General features: G+C 35.0%; 3 protein-coding genes across 3 annotated transcripts; all 3 read right to left on the reverse strand.

Moving 5' to 3' along the window:
- Positions 1–473: 473 nt before the first annotated feature.
- On the reverse strand, positions 474–2,305 carry LOC110657783 (ribosomal RNA small subunit methyltransferase). The gene is made up of 2 exons (XM_021815146.2): positions 1,894–2,305; positions 474–1,426 (listed from the first exon to the last, which is right to left on the reverse strand). Exons 1-2 carry the CDS (start codon positions 2,206–2,208, stop codon positions 683–685), a joined length of 1,059 nt encoding a protein of 352 aa, XP_021670838.2. The 5' UTR covers positions 2,209–2,305; the 3' UTR covers positions 474–682.
- Positions 2,306–4,888: 2,583 nt separating this feature from the next.
- LOC110657791 (DNA replication licensing factor MCM7) lies at positions 4,889–12,334 on the reverse strand. Its single transcript, XM_021815158.2, has 15 exons — positions 12,116–12,334; positions 11,946–12,013; positions 11,783–11,842; positions 11,477–11,700; positions 10,628–10,805; positions 10,224–10,346; positions 10,037–10,126; positions 9,517–9,659; positions 8,755–8,932; positions 7,859–8,050; positions 7,415–7,587; positions 6,999–7,202; positions 6,369–6,534; positions 5,821–6,042; positions 4,889–5,260 (listed from the first exon to the last, which is right to left on the reverse strand). The coding sequence occupies exons 1-15, from the start codon at positions 12,144–12,146 to the stop codon at positions 5,156–5,158; spliced, it is 2,157 nt and encodes a 718-aa protein (XP_021670850.2). The 5' UTR covers positions 12,147–12,334; the 3' UTR covers positions 4,889–5,155.
- Positions 12,335–13,375: 1,041 nt separating this feature from the next.
- Positions 13,376–21,337, reverse strand: LOC110657797 (vacuolar protein sorting-associated protein 51 homolog). Its single transcript, XM_021815170.2, has 20 exons — positions 20,930–21,337; positions 20,635–20,774; positions 20,412–20,466; positions 20,177–20,284; positions 19,618–19,716; positions 19,398–19,475; positions 19,048–19,125; positions 18,720–18,851; positions 18,476–18,576; positions 18,260–18,327; positions 17,398–17,471; positions 17,197–17,263; positions 16,820–16,938; positions 16,162–16,428; positions 15,940–16,056; positions 15,167–15,238; positions 15,004–15,054; positions 14,589–14,819; positions 14,335–14,511; positions 13,376–14,082 (listed from the first exon to the last, which is right to left on the reverse strand). Exons 1-20 carry the CDS (start codon positions 21,098–21,100, stop codon positions 13,963–13,965), a joined length of 2,325 nt encoding a protein of 774 aa, XP_021670862.2. The 5' UTR covers positions 21,101–21,337; the 3' UTR covers positions 13,376–13,962.
- Between the last annotated feature and the right edge of the window lie 53 nt (positions 21,338–21,390).

Genomic DNA, 21,390 nt, shown 5'->3' on the forward strand with positions numbered 1-21,390 from the left:
ATTAAGTTTACTAAAATAAGATTAAATAATAATATTTTTTAAATATTAAGATCAACTAATTAATTTTTCTAAAATAAAAAAACTAAATTATAATTTGAATAATGTTAAAATCTATTGATTAATAAAAAATTTAACAGGAAAACTCAAAAATTATATGGAAGCAAAATATAAATATTAAATAGTATATTTTTTAAAATATAAAAATTAAATAATTAATTTCATGAAAATATAAAAAATAAATAATAATTTTTTTATCCGTTCTAATATCAATCTTGGACTTCTTAAGAGAATTGCAATCAACTAATAATTGGGAAAAAAAAGAATCGGAATTAGGAGTAAGAATTCTGGTCCACAATAAGCAGGTGCTCAATTGGGAGCCAGATTAAGGAAACACAATGGCTTTAGGGATTGGAATTATTCCTGCACTTGCTTGGACCACGCGCTTATTTCAACAGTGGACCACAACACTCATCTAGGCTCTCTGAACTTCAGAGTTTAACTGCCATATTTCCATTTAAGTCCCTTCAAGCAAGCAATGGGAACTATTCTCAGCCCCAAAACTAAATTACAGGATTTTATAAATAAGATTTTGGGTTAACCAAACAAAACAAAATTGGGGCAAACTTCATAAAAATTTCTGAAAGAAAAAAATGGAAAAGGGTAACATTGAGGCCTCAAATGATCACGAGAAGTGTATGCCAGCCACATTGAACAGAGAGAGCAGGTATAAAAACTCCTCTTGTGAGAGTTTAGAGGATCTCTTCTCATAAAAGTTTTTCTCTTTCAACACAGCTAAAACTTTTTCTTTGAATTCAGACACCTCAGCATCTGCATCACCATCCTCTACCTCCATCTCATCATCTGTTCCATCATACAAGTCCATGCTCTGATCCTCCTTATAATCTCCCAGTCCAGAAATACCCATCCCAGCATCATTACCCTCAGACGAACCAATTTGAGAAGGTTGTAATGCCTGCAGGGTCTTGTAGTTCTTTTCCAGCAAAGATAAGACATTTTTCATTCTGAATATTGAACCAAGAGTCTTGTTCTTTCTAATGAAACAAATTCTTATAAATCCATCCCATTCTTTGGGATTCACTTGGGGACGTGGTTTCCTGGGTTCAATTCGAACTACAGAGGAATCCACCTTAGGCGGAGGCCTGAAATTGTTCTTTCCAACTTTGAGGAGGTGGAACACTCTAGCATAAAGCTGAGTATTCACGGATAGACGGCAATACAGAGCGTCTCCAGGTTGGGCAACAAGTCTCATTGCAAATTCCCTCTGGAACATTATAATGGCACACCGAAAAGAAGGCTGGTGATTCAGTAATTTGAATGTGAGGGGAGAGGAGATTTGATAAGGGATGTTCGCCACACATATATCAAAATAAGGAAGATCAGTTTTGAGCACATCACCCTGGATGACCTGTGAAAACCAGAATTACAAGCCAGTTAGTTTGAATTCATTTTTTAAATTGTGCAGATGCATCAAGTCCACTGTGCCCCTGTAGTGAATGGCATATGAACCAGAGACAGGTACATAAAGTGAAGCAATATTACTATGATCATCTAAGCATTCCAACTAAATTCCCCGTCGCCATAGAATTCAACAATCATTAGCAACTAGAGAAACACCTAATAAACACTAGCCATTATAAAGAAACAATAGGGAAAAAATCCATTATCCACAATCAGACGCCAAAATGAAACGCAATTTTATAGCTGAAGAACTAAAAATATCCTATGTTAAAGTGTAACGACTACAATTTCACGTAATACAAACAACTAGACCACGTACCCAAACTCAAGTTTTCATATCCCAAGAGAAAATAAAATCAATATTTTTCATTCCCGGAAACCAACGGAGGAAAAGAATATCAAACAAAATCATACCTTTAATCGATTAGATAAAGGAGTGCCCTGAAATCGGCGCTGGAGCTCGAGAACCATGCGGGGGTCAAGTTCAACAGCAATAACCATTTTACCGGCTTCAAGGAGCTTTTTGGTAAGATTTCCGGTACCGGGACCGATCTCGAGAATAACATCGGTGCTCTTGATTCCTGATTTCTGGACTATGGTGTCCACCAGTAAGGGGTTTTTGAGGATGTGCTGACCCTTCGATTTGTGGAAGGAAATGCCTCCTTGGTAGTGATTCGACGGCGCTCGTGTAGGCTTTTGCTTCTCTTTCTTGATCTTGCCGCCGGCCATTGGTTTTGATATTCACGATATGCGTATGGCAGCCAAAAATAGCGCGAAAGGTAATGGGAATCGCTTGTGTTAGGGTTTTAGGCTACGGCCTGGAGCTGTGCCTTCGCAATATAAGTCACGTGACGCACTGATTCTAAATTTTTACTTTTATTTTAACATTTGTTAATGAAAAAAATCTAGATTTTTTAAAGAACGCTTAGTACACTTATTATAATCGAAATTCGTATTGAAATTAGAATAAAGTGAAATTAAAAATAAGATAATAAATTTTATTTATATTTAATTTATCATAGAAATAAAGTTAAAATTTTTTTTAAAATATTTAAATTATATATATATAAATTATAAAATACAAATAAATTTATTTTGTATTTAATTAAAATTAATTTAAAATTATTTTTTTATATTTTATTTTTAATTTTAATTATATAAGAGAATATAAAAATAATATTTTTTATATTTTTTAATTTAAATTAATTATAATTATAATTATAATTTTTTATTTTATTTAATTATAAGTAAAAATAAAAATAATATATTTTACCCTTTTACTTGGATTAATTAAGGTGCAAATATGAGAATGGGATGATTAAGACAGATGATCCCCTACAGAATTATAAAATGAGTAATATGGTGTGGTTCTACGCAGCTGGCTCGCGTCTAAAAATTAATTCATGCACTAAGTACAATTAATTAATTAATTTTATTAAAAAATTTAATTTTACTACAATACTTAATTTTATTAATTTTTTTTTATTACATATGCAAGGAGAGGGAGGAGTCGAACCAATCTCTCAAATCCAACATACATACAGTTACTATTGGTATATGCCCACTGCTGTAATTTTAGTAATTTATTTGCCAAATTTAAAATATTCTAAGTAATTTTATTAAAAGAAAAAAAAAATCATTTAGATAAAGATAAATGACGTCTCTATAGTCTGCTTCCGCGATAGTCATAGGTAGGAATAGGATCCATCGTATTGTTTGACACTTTCTTTAAGAAAGGAGTATCGTTGAGCTCCAAATCAAAGACCTTTTTTGCAACACTCTGTTGACTCTGAAGAGATTACAATTAAATTGAATTGTTCACCTGGATACCTATGAAATTTGAACTCAAGTATAGAAACTATTATTTTCCTGGCAATGAGAAGGAAAAAGAAATTGTTAATTCTTCTAGCAAATTTGGATCAAGCAGCGATCGTTTATGGGCTTGCTCTCCATTTTCCTTAGAGAAATAAAAAAATATATATATATGTTTCTGCGTACGAAACCTTTTTTTATCTTCTGGTTCCTTCTTACACCCTCAATTTATGAATTTGATGTACAGATGGTTAGGAAACCTAAAAGGAAGGTCATTGAAAGAGAAGAAAACAGGATTCATTATAAAAGACAAATATTTATGTATTCTGGTTTTTTGGACAAGTATAAATTGTCCAACGAAATAAAGCCAACTTTATACAACCCAACAATTTACCTGCCAACGACTAGCTGGCTTAGTCCACTCATCACATCTCACCTGCGATCACACGTCAGTCATCACAAGGATGACTTGAACTTGAGATCCAGAATTCCTCAGCCAACAACTTTACATCCCAAAACGCTAAACTGAGGACGATTTATTGTAAAGAACTTGATTATCCCAATTTGTTCTTCCATTCAATCAATAACCACTTTTATTACACTGATAGCATTGCCCATCGAAACGATGACCCTCGGATACTTTGGACGTAATCCATTGATACTTTGCACATAATCCATTCATTTTCTAGTATAATGTAAAATGTAAATATTTCTCCAACAGACGACTAACATAAATAGACGTATGAAAAAAATAAAAGAGTACTTTTTCGAAAAAGTACCATCATTTTTCCCGTATACCAACCTACTTACTGTAAGTATTTCTCCAGCAGACAACATAAATAGATATATGACAAAAAAAAAACTACTTTTCAAGAAAGTACCATCTGATTTGGCCAACCAAAGTTTATTTTTCATCAAATAGGTTTCATGTGGCTTCGCATCCCCCCCCTTGTTAAGGGCAGGACAAAAAACAAAGTAATGGCATAAAACCATAAAGTTATTTGATGAAAAACAAACATTTGTCTTGTCCCTTACCTTTTATTTGGATTGAGGGGTTACGTGGTAAGGAAAAATAAAGATTGATTTTAAGAAATTTTTCGTTTGTTTGGAATAGAAGGTTGAGAGATAAGGAGGGTTTCAAAACTCCAAAACCTTCCAATGTCTAATCCACAAATTTAATAGGTTAGGGAGGATTGAAAAAACTTTTATTTTTTGATTTCCTATAATATTCATATCAATTTTAAAAAATCTCTAAAACATCCATTCTTACTATAAAATAATAAGTTTCATAAAAAGAATAGTTTTATAATTTTTATATTTAATTTTATTTTTCAATACCATCCAACCAAATAAAGCAAGATTATAAAATCTTTATTTACGTTACATTCCTTCCAAATATAAATAAAACTATTATCTTATTTTACCATAACATATCTTCCTTTACCTTACTTTACATTGATTTACTAAACCTCCGTTCACCCCATCTAAACAAACCCTCAAGTGAAAAATAACAAAACCACATTATACTTTTTTGAAATTATATATATATATATATAATTCTACAACCATATTTGTTAGGTTAGCAAATGAACAAATATAATTCCAATTTTCCAATACATTATCCTACCATCTTTAGTTCTTTACTTTCCAATCTCTGCCAGTGCCAGCTATTAGCAAATACTCAAGCCACAACACAAATAATAGAATAACAATCCATGCTACTTTGTCAGTTAAAAATTAGAATCTACTTGAAAAAGTAAGCTATGTGTGATCAAAAGCTTCCAACTGAATCTTTTCAATGCTGATTCATCCTGACAACTACATTCATAAAGGGAAAAGCCACTAAGATAATTTACCATAAGACTCAAGCATCAATAAAACGGATATCAAAGGTGTGGGGATGTATCTGCCACACATTTAAGGCTGCATATTCCTCTAAACATTCTTTCAACTGAGCTTCACTGTACCCCTGTTCACAAACAAGCATCACAAGCAATCAGACTTCATGCAACTGAGGGACAAAATTGTAAATTTTGGTCCGAAGTAAAATCAGCTCAAGATAAAAGTCAACCCAGCATAATTAAAAATAAGAATATCAAATCTGAGCACCAGTGACCACAATGGACTTGTGAGATGCACACAACTTAAATGTGAAAGAAAAAATATGGCACACCCAACATAATTGTGCATGGAGATATTGATTTTATAAAATTTTATTTTTATCCAATACATTCCCAGAAATGTTCATCCTGTCAGGTTTGCTCAGATCACATGATCCAAGTATTTGAATATGATCCCTCTCAGTGGTAATGTACTCCTGATGAAGCCATAAAGTGTGGCACATGTTCCACATAACTGGTGGTGAATACCAAAGTAGTTTGACATCCAGACAGGCATTTCCTAATTCCAGAATTGTGGACCATATTGCAGCTTAAGTTCTTCGTTTATAGAAAGCTCATGGAAGTTGTGAACCCCAGTATGTTTTTAGTTTTTAAGATCATGAAGAAATGAAAAATAAAATTCACTTGCCTTTCTAGAGATCCAGTTGAGTGCATGGGCATAGCTGACATCCATTGTATTGGTCCTTGCAGCTTCATCCCTCAATATTGAATATATGTCAGAGATGGCATCCAGACCAGATCTCTGACGATCATCAGAATATAAAGAGAACTTAGACATCTGCATTAATCTTAGTGCTTCATCCACATCACTCTGAGCCACAGTTTCTGAGAATCGTAGTCTTGCTAAAGCCTGTTATCAAAGGAGATCAGTTTCAATCATAGTCTCACTAAACTCAAAATCAAAATCATTGTATTTCATCATTGGGTAGGAACTGGCATCTTATGTCCTATCCATTTGACAGCATAAAACAAGCATCTGAACCTACTTTTTTTATTACACTTCTTTAACCAGAACAAGTGTGGATTCAGAACAACTAGAATTCAGGTCTGTAATCATTCAAGGTAGCAGTCCTATATTTGCCTCACCTGGACTGAACTGGTTGGCTTAAATGCCTCATTTTCATAGTCTAAGACTAGTCTATTATGAATAAGAAATAAACGAAAATTGCGACTTACAGCTGATATACGGAGGATGCTAAGAAGAGTTCTAACGGTTGTGTAGGAATGTGGGGCATTTGACTTAGCTTCTTCCTGTCGAATGCTGGAATATGCAGTAGCAATATACTCCTCCAGCTCCTTGGGGACATAAGGTGACAGTCTCCTAGCTGCTGAAATATATGCTCTACAAAGCATTGCACAACAAAGTAATCAATTTTACTTTAAATGATAGTCACTTAGAAACAAGTTGATTTTACAGCAATCAGTTATTTTATTCTGAATTTTTTCACTCACAGAAAAAAGAAAAAAAGGTAGAAATAAATTGTATAAACTTAAGGTAGTCATAGAACCAAAGCCAAGTACTCCTCCAATAATCATGCACGACTTAACAATGGAAATTCACACTAATTGATGAAGCTTTGAAATGTAGTGCACATGTGATTATACAAGCAGTAGCATAAAATCCAAGAAATATGACATGATACATTGCTTAATTAATGACTAATCATCTTGACATTTATATTTCTGTTGGCATTAGTTGCATGCTACTACATAATGATCCAAGGTGTGAAAAATATAACATAATTTGGCAAAAAAAATTCCAAAGTGTATTTAATATTGACATCTCAGTGAAATTTTGGTATTTACCGAAGTTTAGATGGTTCAAGCGGAGTGAAACCAAGAGCAGGAGATTCTTTATTCTGGTGCACATAAACTACATGCCTAGCCATTTCAAGATCACTATCCATATCTGCTCGATCAAGGATCAACCACAGAAGATCAAATCTTGACAGAAGAGCAGGGGGTAGATTGATATTTTCAGCAGGAGTTCTCCTTAGGTCATATCTTCCCCTACAACAAAAATTATGTGACTTCTAAAGTCAACATAGGGTTGTACAAAGATTCATGCAAATAAAACAGAGGGATTCATTTTGTTTACAAGATAAAAAGGAAATGGAAAAGAAAGGAAAAAACTGCCATGTATTGACAGTAAGCCACAAGTAGCAAAAGTAACATGATTTCAGCATGTGAAATTACAAATGATAATGTCAGGAAGGATGTACCAGGCTGGATTAGCAGCGGCAAGAACAGCCGTTCTTGCATTCAGAGATGTGGTAATCCCAGCTTTTGCAATGCTTACAGTCTGCTGCTCCATGACTTCATGAATTGCCGTACGATCTAATTCATCCATCTTGTCAAACTCATCAATAGCACATATACCCATATCAGCTAGAACCTGAAACAGATTAAAAGTTATTAATTTGAAACCCATGTATCCTGATAAAAGTTGACAACTAATAAATCTTAACTAATTAAAATTATAACATTAAAATATTAATGCATTTCACTGGAACAAGGCCAACATAATAGATTGCTTGGTTGTATATCATTTTATGCCTGCAAGAAAAGAATTCTACTTTTCCTGTCATCTCACACATCTACGTAGAAATCATCATCCATTTTAAGGAAGTTCAACTGTTGCAGAACAGACAGAAGACAAATCTCACCAAAGCTCCCCCTTCTAAGACCATCTCATTTGTAACCGGATCCTTCTGAACAGCAGCAGTAAGACCAACTCCACTGCTTCCTCTGCCAGTAGTATACACTCCTCTAGGCGCTACATTTATTATGTGCTTCAGAAGCTGACTTTTGGCAACCCCAGGATCACCCATCAAACATAAATGTAGATCACCTCTAATCTGCAATTTCATTGAATTACAATATTTGTTACCTCTATCATTAAAAGAAATATAATACAAAATGCGCTGGCGAGCATTATCACAATCATGAACTTATGCAAGAAAAACCTTGTCCATTGACAGAAGAAATTAATTATATCTCTGACTAACCAAAAACTACTTTTATCTGCTAACCACAAGGGTAAGCTGGAAACAGGCAACTATCCACAACACACCCCCACCACCAACACCAAACCCCAACAACCATCAAAGGGAAGGGAAAAAAAAATGAGCTGCAATTTTTTTTGAGCTGCATTCTGCAGGAATAAAGCAGATGACACTGGGAAGACAAATCCTTTCAGTTAAACTATTTTTTTTTATAAGAAAAGAACTTTTATTAATAGGTAAGGAATGAATATTCACAAATAGGAGGATAAGGTATCCTCGTATTCAAAACAACATGAAATGAAAAACTACACAAAAATTAGGTTTAAAAAAATATTGCCCTCCGATATACCGAATAAGGCACTCCTTTGAAAGCCCTGAAGCACAAGCCCATAAAGAAGCCTAGAAACCCATTACATCCCACAGCAGATTAAAAGCCATCTGATTTGAGTTTATCACTTAAAAGACGTCTGATTTGAGTTTATCACTTGAAAAAAATGATAAGCACAAATGGAACTGCCAACAAGCATAAGAACACCATTCAGTAATATGTGCATTACCTTCATGCCATCCTTCAGCTTCCGGTGAGGAGCACCCACAAGAAGAAGAAGCAATGCTTTTTTAATATCTTCATGTCCATAAATTTCAGGTGCTAATGATCGCGCCAACTTATTATAAATATCACCATCCTCAGCCAGACGTGCAATCTGCTCTTCCTCATCTCCTCTGAGTTCATACCTACAATAAAATACAACGGACTACATTTTTATTTTGCAACTAAACACAGAAATGTAATGACAATTACATTACGTCATTCATTTCATTACATAACTGATTACATCTATATTCACATGAGAGAAAGTACAAAAAGGAGCACAGATGAGAAAATCTTGGTGCTTGCTTCACTTATTCTTTTGCAATTGCATAACCGCATGTAATATATTATCCCCACATTATCATGACCAAAATTGTCAAATAATCAAATCAAATTGTATGATTGCTTTATAAATCCTCAATTCTCTTCCATCTTCCTTTAAATTTCATCATTCTTTATGAATACAAGTTTTACAATTGAAAGAATAGGTGGTAATCTGCATCATCTATGAATAACAGAGTAACATCAGCATGAAAAATGGTTTTATTTTTGGAATGAAAGACCTCAAATTATTGAATAAATTGCCTTTTTGAGTTCAGTAATTAAAAGAGGACAGCAATTAATAAGAAAATTTGATTTTGATAATGGCAAAGGTGAGTACAAGTAATTTGGGAAATTCCAGTGACATTAGTGCCTTGTGATAATGGAAAACCAGAAAGTTGCTTACTCTTCATATTTTTTCTTGAAATGAGTGACAGACATTGCCTCCAAGTATGTATCAGCAACTAAGCCAGCACGAAGTGCTCTGAAACCAGTGTAAGGAATTGGGAGAAAGATCCCTGATAATTCAACGACATCACCTGGAGCTACCTGAGAAAGACAAAAAAAGAGTCAGGTACAAACTATAGGTATGAGAAGTACGAAGAACCCACTTAAGCTTAAGGATGAATACAAGACAATCTCCACATTTACTTAGACACTTAAAACATTCCTTTTCTTTTTCTTTCTTTGATTGGCAATTTTGAACAAGGCTGCCAAAAAAGATAGTAAAGTATTTATCTAGGAAAAACAATATCCAAATTATTTCTGCACTTCAGCTATGCCATTTTCAAGTTCCATCAAGCTACAGTTGAGTGCTTTAAATAACAACTTGAGGCACAGTAACGCAAGCTGCTGAGATCTAATGCAATTTCTTAACCTGATCATTTAAGCAAGTGTGCCTCTGCAAAATTCATGAAATCACAAACCTTTCTTGTGAGTTCTCCTCTAAAATGAACAGTCATTGACCGTGGAATATGACCTTTGGGAACATGCTCTGCCAACTCTTGAATCTTGGCCTGCATTAAACCAGCTTTATTTTGCAAATCCAAACACAAAGAACTGTTGTTTGCTTTTGATATTATTTATGACTGAAAACTAGATTACAATAATTACCTCCTGAAACTTAAGAAATTTTGATGCTCTGAGTTGAAGAATAAGGTTTCCATTTGTTTTATTTGTTTTACAGCGTCTACTTGGACACTCAAACAATGGCATGAACACTCGAGCAGTTACTTCCTGTTTGATGCATAAGAGAGAACATAAACCAACAGTAATAGCATTAAGCAAGGATTCCCAAAGAAATCGTGCATTTATTATTTTATTTTATTATTTTATTTTTGGGAGAAAGAGGGGGGGGGGGGGGGGGGGAAGGAGATCAAATCATTAATGGCATATATTCAAGTCAGATTTATTTGACAATGAGATTAAATTTTTATCTGATCCTTGCTAAGAATGTATTGGCCAGAAAAATGTGACAAGATCAGATTCAGCAATGTTTAGATGGTTAGTATTATTACCTGGTAAATTTCAAAACCACAGTCTTCACATGTATACACAGCTACCTGCATTAATGGCTTAACATCAGAGCATCGGGTCACAATACCAGATATCCTTACAAGCTGGCCAATATATGAAGCCTTAACCTCTCTGATAGTAAATGGTCGTCCCTTTGAAGGTGCTCTGATATAAACTTCACTGAATCAATGGAGAATGAGAATAAAGCAACAAAGTTCAGCTTAATAAGTAACAGCACATTGTAACCAAAACTATATAATATATGAAGCAGACAAATTCTTCACAAAAACACAATAATAAATTGTATTTGCGATGGATGATGTACTAAAAAACTAGTATCTAGTAAAAATTCCAAGTCCCAACAGCTGACATAAGATTATTTGAGCTGACAACTGATAATGCTAAAAATAATTTATCAATTCTCAGAACAGCCAGTCTAAACCTGTTATAATGAATACAAAAACTGTTAAAATGCGGGCCCTTTGCAACATTCAGCATTTAGCAAATTAAGCAGTTACATCACTCAAGCCAAACAAACAGTTTAAAAAATGGGATTGGGAATGGTAATATTTAAAAGTACCAAAGTTGTTCACAATTTGTAATGCTAAATTTAAAGGATATTTTTAATTTCCCAAAACTATACTGTTTCATATAGCCATACTATATATACGAATGTCCAAATCCTCCCAAGCTTACAAAACAATCTAGCAATATAAACACTAGAAGATTAAGATATGCTCAAATTAAGAAAATCCAACAATCAGCTGCAGATTTAATCCCAACAATTCATCAGTGGACAACAAGTCTAGCACAAATCAACAGCAAATGAGTTTTTTATTGGAGAAACTCACTAGTAACGCTTGATCTCAGCAGGCATCTTCTGCTGCGGATCAGAACCATCAGTATTCTCAGTCGCATCCTCAGTTCTTTGAGTCATTAATATGTCGTGGTCATCATCTGGAAAAGGCTCAGTGGGCTCCGGCATGACGTCATCAATTGCAGATGCAAAAATTCCAATATATCGACGGGTATTCTCTGTCACCCTTCTAAAGAACTCTTCATCCAAGTCCTTATACTGCAACAAACCAACTAATGAAATTAGGGTTTTCTATTACCACAATGATATCATATACAGGAACGGAAGATAACGAATTTACATTAAGGAGGTCCTCGAGATCGATCTGGACTGCGCGCCTCTTGTGATTTGCAACATCTTGCTGAAGAGAAAAGAACAATTAGAGGTGATTCGCAGGTTTTTTTATGCGTATTAAAATTGGGAGACAAAAAGAAGGGGGGTGGTGGGGAAGAAAGGAAACTTACAAGAATGTTTATGTATTTGGCTTCGCCATTTGCATCGGCGAAATTGGAAAGAAAATCCTTCGCCAGAACTAACAAAAAAAGAAAACAGCATTACACAAATCTAAAAGAGAGAGAAGGAAGCAAGAAAGAGAGAGAGAGAGAGAGAGAGAGAGAGAGAGAGGAGATCTTACCTTTGTCTGCGTTGAAGTCGACGTCCTTCATAGTTCAGCGACAAGAAGTGCACAGAGAGAGAGAGAGAGAGAGAGAGAGAGGTGGAAATAGGAAGATGAGGAGAGGAAGGGGTTTGGCGCCAAATGATGAAAGGGGAGGAGGCTTTTTGGCGGGAAATGACGAGGACGACGTAACTTATAGAAAATGGATAGGTGTATTATAACTTCGTGCAACTTGATGTGCGTTCAGCATTTGAGATCTCAAAAGCGTGAATGACAATAATCGAAGAGAAAAAAATTGTGGCTGTTGCGATTCGAGCCCAGGTCTCTAAAGCAACAATGTATAATTCTAACCCATGAACTACAGCGACCATTTGTTTTTTGTCTGCTTATGCTTTTAAATACTAATTAATGAAGTTAATTTTTTTTTTATTTTAAATAGTTTTTAAAATATTATAATCTCTAATTAAAAGTGAGTAATATATTATTTACTCAAACATTTCATATTCTTAATAAATTTTTTTAAAACAATGCCATTTGACTTCATTTTAAATTTTAATATTCTTGCCCTGTTATTTTTTCAATAATGATGTTTCCCTTTTTGTTCTTAACCTAGTGATATTTTAGATTTAACAAAAAAACCCAACAAAATTCATGTATGATTTGATAAATAGTTTGAATATGCAAATTGAAAGGCAAAGGCAATGGTAAAAGACAAAAGTAACCTTTCAAAAGTGGATGATAATTATCCATCACTAATACTAATATGTTGGTTTTTTTTTTTTTCTACGACACATTATTAATATGCAGTCGATGCTAAAAAAAATGTCTAATACATATTATCATTGTATTTATTTGAATTTGTTATTCTCCTTTAGGCAATAAACTCTTAAATCAAAAGAAATGAAGCTACAAAGAATCAAGCCATTATGTTGCCATTTTCCTTAGTATAATTTACTTGAAACCTCATGGTCCTAAAAACTAAAACTCATTGACATGTTGCCATCTTCTTTGTTAAAATCAGAAACAGTCTGTACATCTAGATGAAGTGGGAAATTGTTAATTCACAACAACCAGAAATGCCAAGGCTGTGTTTTGGTACTAGGGTTTTCTTTTCTTTTTTTCGTTTCCATGAGAAAACCTCAGAAAAATATTTATAATTTTGGTTTCTGAGAACTACCATGTTCTCCAAGAAAAGATACGAGGGAAAAGAAAAAAAAAAAAAAAAAGACAAAAAAAAAGGGAAAATCCGCCAGGGTTATGCCTTTCCAACACCAACAATAAAATACAAGTCATTGGATTTTCAAATGGAAGAAAAGGGACAAATTGGCAATGAAGTTCACACGATCCAGAAACACAAATTCCAATCTCGCACTATTCTCCTCAAACATTGAATTACCAGAACAAACAAACCTCTGCCCTGTCTAATAAATGTAATAACCCCTATGCGACAAGTGTATATGCTTCAAGATCCTAACAGGTCCTATACGGGATGGAACCTTCAATCATCGCCACATCAGGCTTACATGCACTGGCAACTAGTGTAGCAGAAACACAAAAATGGCACAGATCAGGTCAGGTTCTCCCAGAGGGAAAAACTCGAGCATGAACTTCTCGGGTGCAGGTATGTAAACTAGAGGCTGCTAACGGTCAAACCACAGGGTTGAAACAAAGCACACAAATTTCCCAGGCAATTTATTCAGGATTTAGCAAACATATAGCGGCCTCTTGATTGAATCAGATCATCTTACTACACAACATATGCCCAAGGATGCTGGTGAAACTTCGTACTTTGATCATTCCAGTCAGAATCTTTCGACACTTCTTGATGACAAAATCAATGGAATCACTAATTTGAGACTCCTTAATTATAGAGAAATTGCACTCTGTTCCCTCTTTTTGGCCAACTTTGCTTGTATTAGCTTATCCAAGATGGGAGGCTCCAGAGGAATTGGGTCGAGACAACGTTCTGAAGTGCCAACAATTACCTGCTCCACAGACAAACACATGCCCATCATTTCTAGCCAACAAATGTCAAAACTAACCATGAACATCTTAAGCTCGTCTCTTGAAACACGAGGACATAAAAGAAAGGAAAGTTGGGCCCAATTCCCTCACCTCCCCTCCCCTCCCTCCCACCTCATGCATTTTCATGTGAAAGAGAAAAACAAATACAATCTCTGATAGTAGCTTCTATGACAAGGGCAAAAAAATCTTGAGTCAGGCTCTTTCTTTATTACCTCATCGAGCAAAAAGTCAATGGCTGCTTCATCTTCAACGGTTTCCTTTAGAGGAGCCCTTAGGAACTGAATATCCAACTGAATTTGCTGAAAACCACTCCGGTTGAAAGTCTGGAGTCTGACAAATTCTTGCAAACTCTTTAGGCAAAGTTTTACTATAGTGGTTACCACAGATTCCTGCAAACCATAAGCAGAGAGTCCATGTTAGTTCATTACCTCTGGTAGCCAATCCTCAGATAAAGTTAGTCCAATACCTGTGTAAATTCAGTTTTTGTAAAAATCTCAACTTTTTGCTTAAACAATTTTGCTAGGTGGGTTTCCAGAAGCTGGCTCCTGGCCCTTTGAGTATTTGTCCGACTCATTTTATCATCTCGCAATGGATTGCTGCGAGAGGATGCAGTGCTACCATTGCTTTCAGAGCGACGATGCTTGCGAAGAACTCCTTGTGATAAAACCTGCTTCACCTCAGAACCTATTGTTTCCAACTGGTAAGAACAAATCAAAGTTAGGCTTTTTCCCCCAAAAGAGATGCATGCTTTCATGCATTCCAGTATATAGGTTCTCATAATAGTAATTTGTATAAAAGATGAATTAAATAAAATTGGCATCCTAAAACCATCTCTAAGGTATTACGTGAGATAATTGAAAGGGAAGGAACAATGGGCAAACCTCCTGAAGAAGTAAGTCAACAAACATATGAACTTCTCTTGGCTCCTTGTGCTGTAAAAATTTAAAAAAAAAAAAAAAAAGAACAATTAGATAATCAATGTCAAATTATCCCATTTCAGCATATTCTCTTAAGTCTATGGAACGTGGGCAGTCATTTACTAACCTTGACCCAGTTTGGAGCTTTAAACCTCTTCTTCAGGAGAACTGATACTCTCTGAGTTCTCATAGTTATATACTGGACAAAAACATGGAATTAGGTTCATTGCCAAGTTTCAGATATAGATATTAGATAATCAAAATGATCCAGAGCTAATGCCAAAATTACAAAAAAAAAAAAAAAAAGGATATTGAATGTGCAGACTCATCCAAGAGAGCAAATGATATCACAACAGCGACTGATTTTTTACATTTCCCTACAACTAACAGAAGGCCACCAGCACTGCTAAAGAACTGAAAGAAAAATTTAAACATGCACGGTAAACCTTAAAAAGCCAAAAAAAATAATTAGAAGCCAAATTGCTTGTTACTAACATGTTATGCTCAAAAAGAGTAGAAATAGCAGCCTTGCCATTGCTAAGGTTATCATGTCTGATACAGCAATGATTCTCACAAACATAAGACTATTTTTCATGCAATGTAATGGGAACATTCATGGTACAACAGAATCAGGTGGTTCAGTGCAGTATGGATAGCATATGGAACATACAAAAGATATTATCATCCTGTTGGAAGTTTGTTTAAGCAAGACAACAACAATTAATGGTTGCAAACAGACTGAGAGATTTGGTCACGCAACATCAGTGCAACATGAGTTTTGAAATGAATGACAACACCAATCAGACATGATCAAGTTACTAATGTTGTTTTAATAAATTAATAATGGAGTACAGGCATTCTAACTAAAGATTCAAAATCTCGAGAGGATTTAACTCATACATGGTGTAGAAACTTTTCACCAGCTGACCGAAAGATTCGACAAATTTCACCAGGAACAAAAGCAGGCCCATTTTCATAGCCTCGTACACCACTGCCAGAGAAAGAAGTAGCTATTTCCTGGCAATTAGAACATAAGTTTGAGGCAAGCCCTAGAGAATGTGGAGAATGCTATATTAAAAAAAAAAAAGTTTTTTGACATAAATCTATCATGTGGTTCCTTGCCTCAGTAATTTTTGGAACAGCAGTTTGTTCAATAAAAACAGAAAGTTGAGCCAACACCAGGACAAGACCTGCAAGCACTTTGTCAACCACCTTTCCCTCTGTCAAACCTTGTGCTTGACTGACTGATTTATTTCTTCCAGAAAGTAAGAGGAAATGATCATCCAGAGCCCTGAAGAATTCCTGAAATCCTTCTTGAATCCAATCAACAATCGAGTCTCTCAACTTTAGAAGTAACCCTAAGTTGTCATCAACAAGATGGCGCAAGTCCTGGAATGAATAAGCCAAATAAGTAAACCATGAAGAAGCTATATCTAAATACCAAATTGTTCTAAAGAGTGATGGAAATGCAACACTCTAAGCATTAAATACGCACACAAAGGAAACATCAAGGAGGAAAAAGGAGGAGAAATATGAAGTAGGGTAAATGTTGACAACCCATGTTACAAAAATATCAAATATTACCACAACCCACAAACTCTTAGTTATATATCAATTAGGAACTCACCAACTAGCCAGCATGTGCACAAAACACACAGGAAAATTTTCAATAGGTAAATATTATAGAAATAACATTGAAATGGACATATATAGACATATTTAGCACATAAAGGAAATTAAAATGCCCATATTACAGTTTTCACCATGTCTCGTATATTACCACTAAGACATCCATGCTTCCTTTAAGCACTGCATTTTTGCTGGTTTCCAGGGCAACCTGCAAGGGATTCTCTTCCACTCCCTCTTTTTGTTTCATATGAATGTTGACAATGAGGGCATCTGCTGGTTTGAACAGAACTTAACTTAGAACATTAAGGTTATCTAATGATAAAAAGATAACAGATTAAAAAAAATAAAAAAATTAATTATGATTTGTCCTTAGCTTTTTGGTCAAACAAACACAAATCATTCCCAAAACATTTAGTATGTGTTTATGCCACTTCAAGATTCTTCTGTACTGCTATTATCCCTTTCCAAATAACAAACCATTGTAACAACAGTTAGGAAATAAAACTTCAGTAAAATTGTAATAGTAACCTGAGATATCATGCAGAAGGTGAGAAAATGTGATTGCAACATATTGCTTGACAACCCGCTGGGCAGCCTGAAACCAACTAGGATTATGAGTATACCAAGTTCCATTCTTGGACATAACAATAGATTTCCTCCCATTTCAGATAAAGGATGAAATACAGATGGAGATTGTTATGGAGTATAAGAACAAAATTAAAGGACAACCTCCAAAGAATAATCAGGGAGAAATGCCTCATTTAATACTTCATCCATCAGAAGCACATCTCTCCATATAACTCCTGCATTTGGCAAGGCATTTCAAAAAATAAGATGGGAAGCTGCCAAATGAGAAAGATCAACAAATAACATTTACCAAACTAAAGATTAAGTTATCTTTAGAAGGCTTAAGGCAAAACACTTCCAAGAACAATCAGAAATAAAAGGTTGAACTCATTAGATGAGTGATAACATTAACATTAAAAGTATCAAGCTTATTTTTCATCAACTACAATATTCAGCAAAATGCAACATAAGTTTAATATGATTAGGGCATCCACCATTCCAATAGCGTCTACCCTAAAAGGACATCCTTTTGACATCATAACAGCATTGCCTAGGAAGAAAACTTATTTATCCATATGCAGGCAAGACAAGAACTTCAGTTCCCCACTATATTTTTGGTGAGGAAGCTCCATTTTACAGAGATCCCATACAAAAAGAACCCTGATACTTACAAGGACTGTGAAACCAAGCAGCACGGACAATGAGTAAAAACAATGCTAAAGAAGTTTCTTACAGTATCAGAGCATTACATTGCAGGCTATTTGCATCACATAGAAGAATACTATATCACATATTAGTTGCATGAGGAAAGTAAAGATCACTTACAACAGGTTGTGGAAACAAAATATCTCAAATTCATGTTCACAAGTGACTTGAGATGAATGAAAACATTGGCAGGATGAAAAATTAAAATTAATAGAAGACAAACTGAATAGCTAGTTAACATAGTAACTAGCAATTGTACGTTTGTAGTGCAAACGTCATGAATCTCAAGATTATATGTTGGAAGATTCATAGTACTTACGGAGAAAACCCAAAAACTTTGCAACAGAAATCTGTTCCTTTATGTTTTGCTCAGTGATTTCAAAGTGCCTAAAGAAACAAATGCATTAATCAGTTAGATGAGAAAACTGCTGTCATGAATTTTTAAGTTCAAGCCAACAGCTATCAAGGGAGGGACATAAACAAAAGGCACATGTTATAGAACATTTGACAAAATTTAATGCAGACCCTGACTTACTTGGTAATCAAGTCTTGAGAGAGTTTAATTAGTTGCTTTTCTGAGTCAGGAAATATTACTCGATAAGCTTTGATAGCCTCCGCAAACTCATGAACAGAAGCCTAAGATTGGATTATTAAGGATAAAAGTTGGTTGTTAGAAAGTGAAGACAAAGAAAAGAAACACAGCTTACATGAACGTTTACAGCAACTAGAGTGTCATCATAAAGCACAAATTAGAAATAATAATTATTTCCCCCACTCACATCAATTGTGCTTGTAGTTTTTGAAGTATCATTAGAGTCCTCCAAAAAATTGGTTACTTCTTCTCTCTTGAGCTGAAGATCCTGAAGCAATTGTTCTAACTTTTCAAAAAGTTTAGCCTTTAAGCTGTCCACCTGTTAAAAAAATGGGCCATTTGTCATTGCACATCAATCAATGTCTAACAATTACATGAAAACATGGAAAATTCAATACGTAGGCATAACAAGAATCCAAAAGCAAAACTACAAAAATGCATTCCCTGCTTTCATGAAACTATAGCATGCTGGAAACAGATAACTATAAGTGATAAACTGAAAAGGCGGTACAAACCGGAAAATCCAACTGCTTAAGCAGCACTGCAGCCTCAGCCCTTGCTTGTATGGATTCAGTATCTGAAAAAAGCTTCCCCTGAAATGCATCGCATGAGGCAGATTTGGAATAAGTAAAAAGCACAACTCTTGTCTTAAAATATTGACACATAAAAAAGTAAACAGCACTTTCTTCACAATAAGCATTAAATTCAAATTGCCATAACTTTTAATCTCTGAGATAGAATCTTTAATTGCTGAAGGAAACATTGGAACAAAAAATAAGAAAGAAAACATTTACTAATACCCCCTTCCATCCATATGTTTACTTTGGCTTGAGATCAAACCTGACTTGGTAAAAAGAAAAAATACCTGCAAATTTTTTATAATTGTGGCCATAGCTTCTTCAGATGCTCGCTTACAGTCCTGGAATGATGAATCCCCATATGCCTAGTAAAGATAGTACTAAAAAATTTAGAATTTTACATGACTCACAGAAGCAAGATGACTAATGCACCAATAGCAATTAAAAACAAAAGATTAGCAAAATTCTTGATCAAGCCATCAAAGGACTAGGTAAAGAATAAGTAACCTTAAAAATTGGCATTGCTCCGGTATAGAACCTGACTGCATCAGCATATGCTTCTGATTTAATACACTTCCCAAGTCTAGCAGGTAGATCATATATAAACTGCTCTTTTCCACATAAGAAGAAATCTGTGTGACTCATACATTGCCAAAAACCAAATACTCAATTTTTGAAGAATAAGTACAGCGATATCAATCCCATTAAAATATGAATTTCTACAAAATCTTCAATTATGAGACCCTATAGAAACATTACTGTCAAGATTCAACTGGAAAGTGAGAACTAACAACTACCAACAAGCTTAGAGTTCCGACAACAGGACTAGCTGCACATCACTTCCAAGACAACCGCTTTGACGACCCTTAAAAAAAGGGTTGACTAAATAACATGAAAGAACATATGCACATATAGTGTTGATTCATCGTTCTATAAAATCAAACCCTCTAAAGAGAATATTCAGTTTCAGTTCAGTATTTTCTCAAGCATTTGTTTGCAAAGGTCACAAAGAGCATGTAACTGGTATATAATAAACCATGAAAAGGGACGCCAGTAATCTGTGTACCTGAACTTTACGAAGAAGGTTGCGTGTGCGATGCAATTTCTCTATATGTTCCCTCTTTTCAAAAAGAGATGTGTTTACACCATCACTTCTTGATTGCACTGACATTATCTGAAATGGTTGGTGGACTCTATGTCATTCCTTGCCATTTTTTTATTATTTTTTCACATAAATACATACATGCAAAGGAGCACAGACTCAACAAGATTCAAGATCGAGATGAAAGTCATGCACATACTTTCTCAAGGAGCTGCTCCATATTTGCTTCCATGCCCACAATATTATTTTTCATCCTGTCCATAAATCAAAATTATACTAGTACCATACCTAATGTTCCAAAAAGATAATTTAGTTCCTTACTATTTGGCAATGTCAAACAGAACAAATCCAAAGTCGCGTCCAAGAATGAAATAAATTGTCTGCAGCGGTTCATCAAAAACTTAAAGAATGGAAAGCGATACCTCTTGATCGTGTCAGTCGCACTGATGAACTTATTGTAATTTTCATACACTAGCATTTGCAAATCAGTATCCAAATTCTTTATCTCGGCTGCCATTTCAACATGCTTCTGCAAGAGCCCTTCCAAGTTTGATTTTTGCACCTGCATTAAAACTATCAATTAACTCTCTGCTCCGTCAAATACTTGAAATTACAAAGCGAACTTGTAATTCCACATCCTTCGAGTTGAGTTTCAAACCTCAAAAGCAAAACTAAATCAAAATTCAATTAAGTGGGATCAAAAGAATAGGGGCGCACCAAGAGATTCATGTACTGATCAGCGTCGAACGAAGTGGTGTTGATAGCATCTAAGGAAGCGAATTTCGAAGAATTGCTGGATGACATTGCAGGATCTGGAGAGTAGAAGCTTGATAGCAGATCTCTCATTCTCTTCGCCTTGTCATCCAGAGGCACATCATCTACCCCCATTTTTCTCTTGATCAACGCTTATCTTCCAACAAAAAGACACACTGGCAGATGAACTTATTCTGCAGATCGAAGATTTGGCGCGGAAGGAATCAGAATTTGCAAGGATGGATTATGGATTGCCGCGAGCGTGAAGCAGTTGCAGCTTTGAGGTTTATTGAGAAACCAGTAGTGAAAGAGAAGTTGGCTGAGTCGCGTTGAACCGTGATTCCCTGAAGGACCAAGGCCGTAACAGCTCGATCCACGAACCCCCTCCGCCAGGGCCTGAGCCTTGTAAATTGTAATGCTCGGTT

This window comes from Hevea brasiliensis, chromosome 2, assembly GCF_030052815.1.
Source record: "Hevea brasiliensis isolate MT/VB/25A 57/8 chromosome 2, ASM3005281v1, whole genome shotgun sequence".
NCBI classification, from domain to species: Eukaryota; Viridiplantae; Streptophyta; class Magnoliopsida; order Malpighiales; family Euphorbiaceae; genus Hevea; species Hevea brasiliensis.

Coding starts and splice junctions, on each gene's coding strand:
- LOC110657791 (XM_021815158.2), bottom strand. CDS start 12,146: ATGAAGGACGTCGACTTCAACGCAGACAAAG. Junction 11,701..11,782: donor ATCTCGAGGACCTCCTTAAT/GTAAATTCGTTA, acceptor GGTTTGTTGCAG/TATAAGGACTTGGATGAAGA. Junction 10,347..10,627: donor GTGGTTTTGAAATTTACCAG/GTAATAATACTA, acceptor TGCATCAAACAG/GAAGTAACTGCTCGAGTGTT.
- LOC110657797 (XM_021815170.2), bottom strand. CDS start 21,100: ATGGGGGTAGATGATGTGCCTCTGGATGACAAGGCGAAGAGAATGAGA. Junction 18,852..19,047: donor TTAAGCAGTTGGATTTTCCG/GTTTGTACCGCC, acceptor TTTTTTTAACAG/GTGGACAGCTTAAAGGCTAA. Junction 15,239..15,939: donor GTGAAAAGTTTCTACACCAT/GTATGAGTTAAA, acceptor GTTTTTGTCCAG/TATATAACTATGAGAACTCA.
- LOC110657783 (XM_021815146.2), bottom strand. CDS start 2,208: ATGGCCGGCGGCAAGATCAAGAAAGAGAAGCAAAAGCCTACACGAGCG. Junction 1,427..1,893: donor CTTTATCTAATCGATTAAAG/GTATGATTTTGT, acceptor TGGTTTTCACAG/GTCATCCAGGGTGATGTGCT.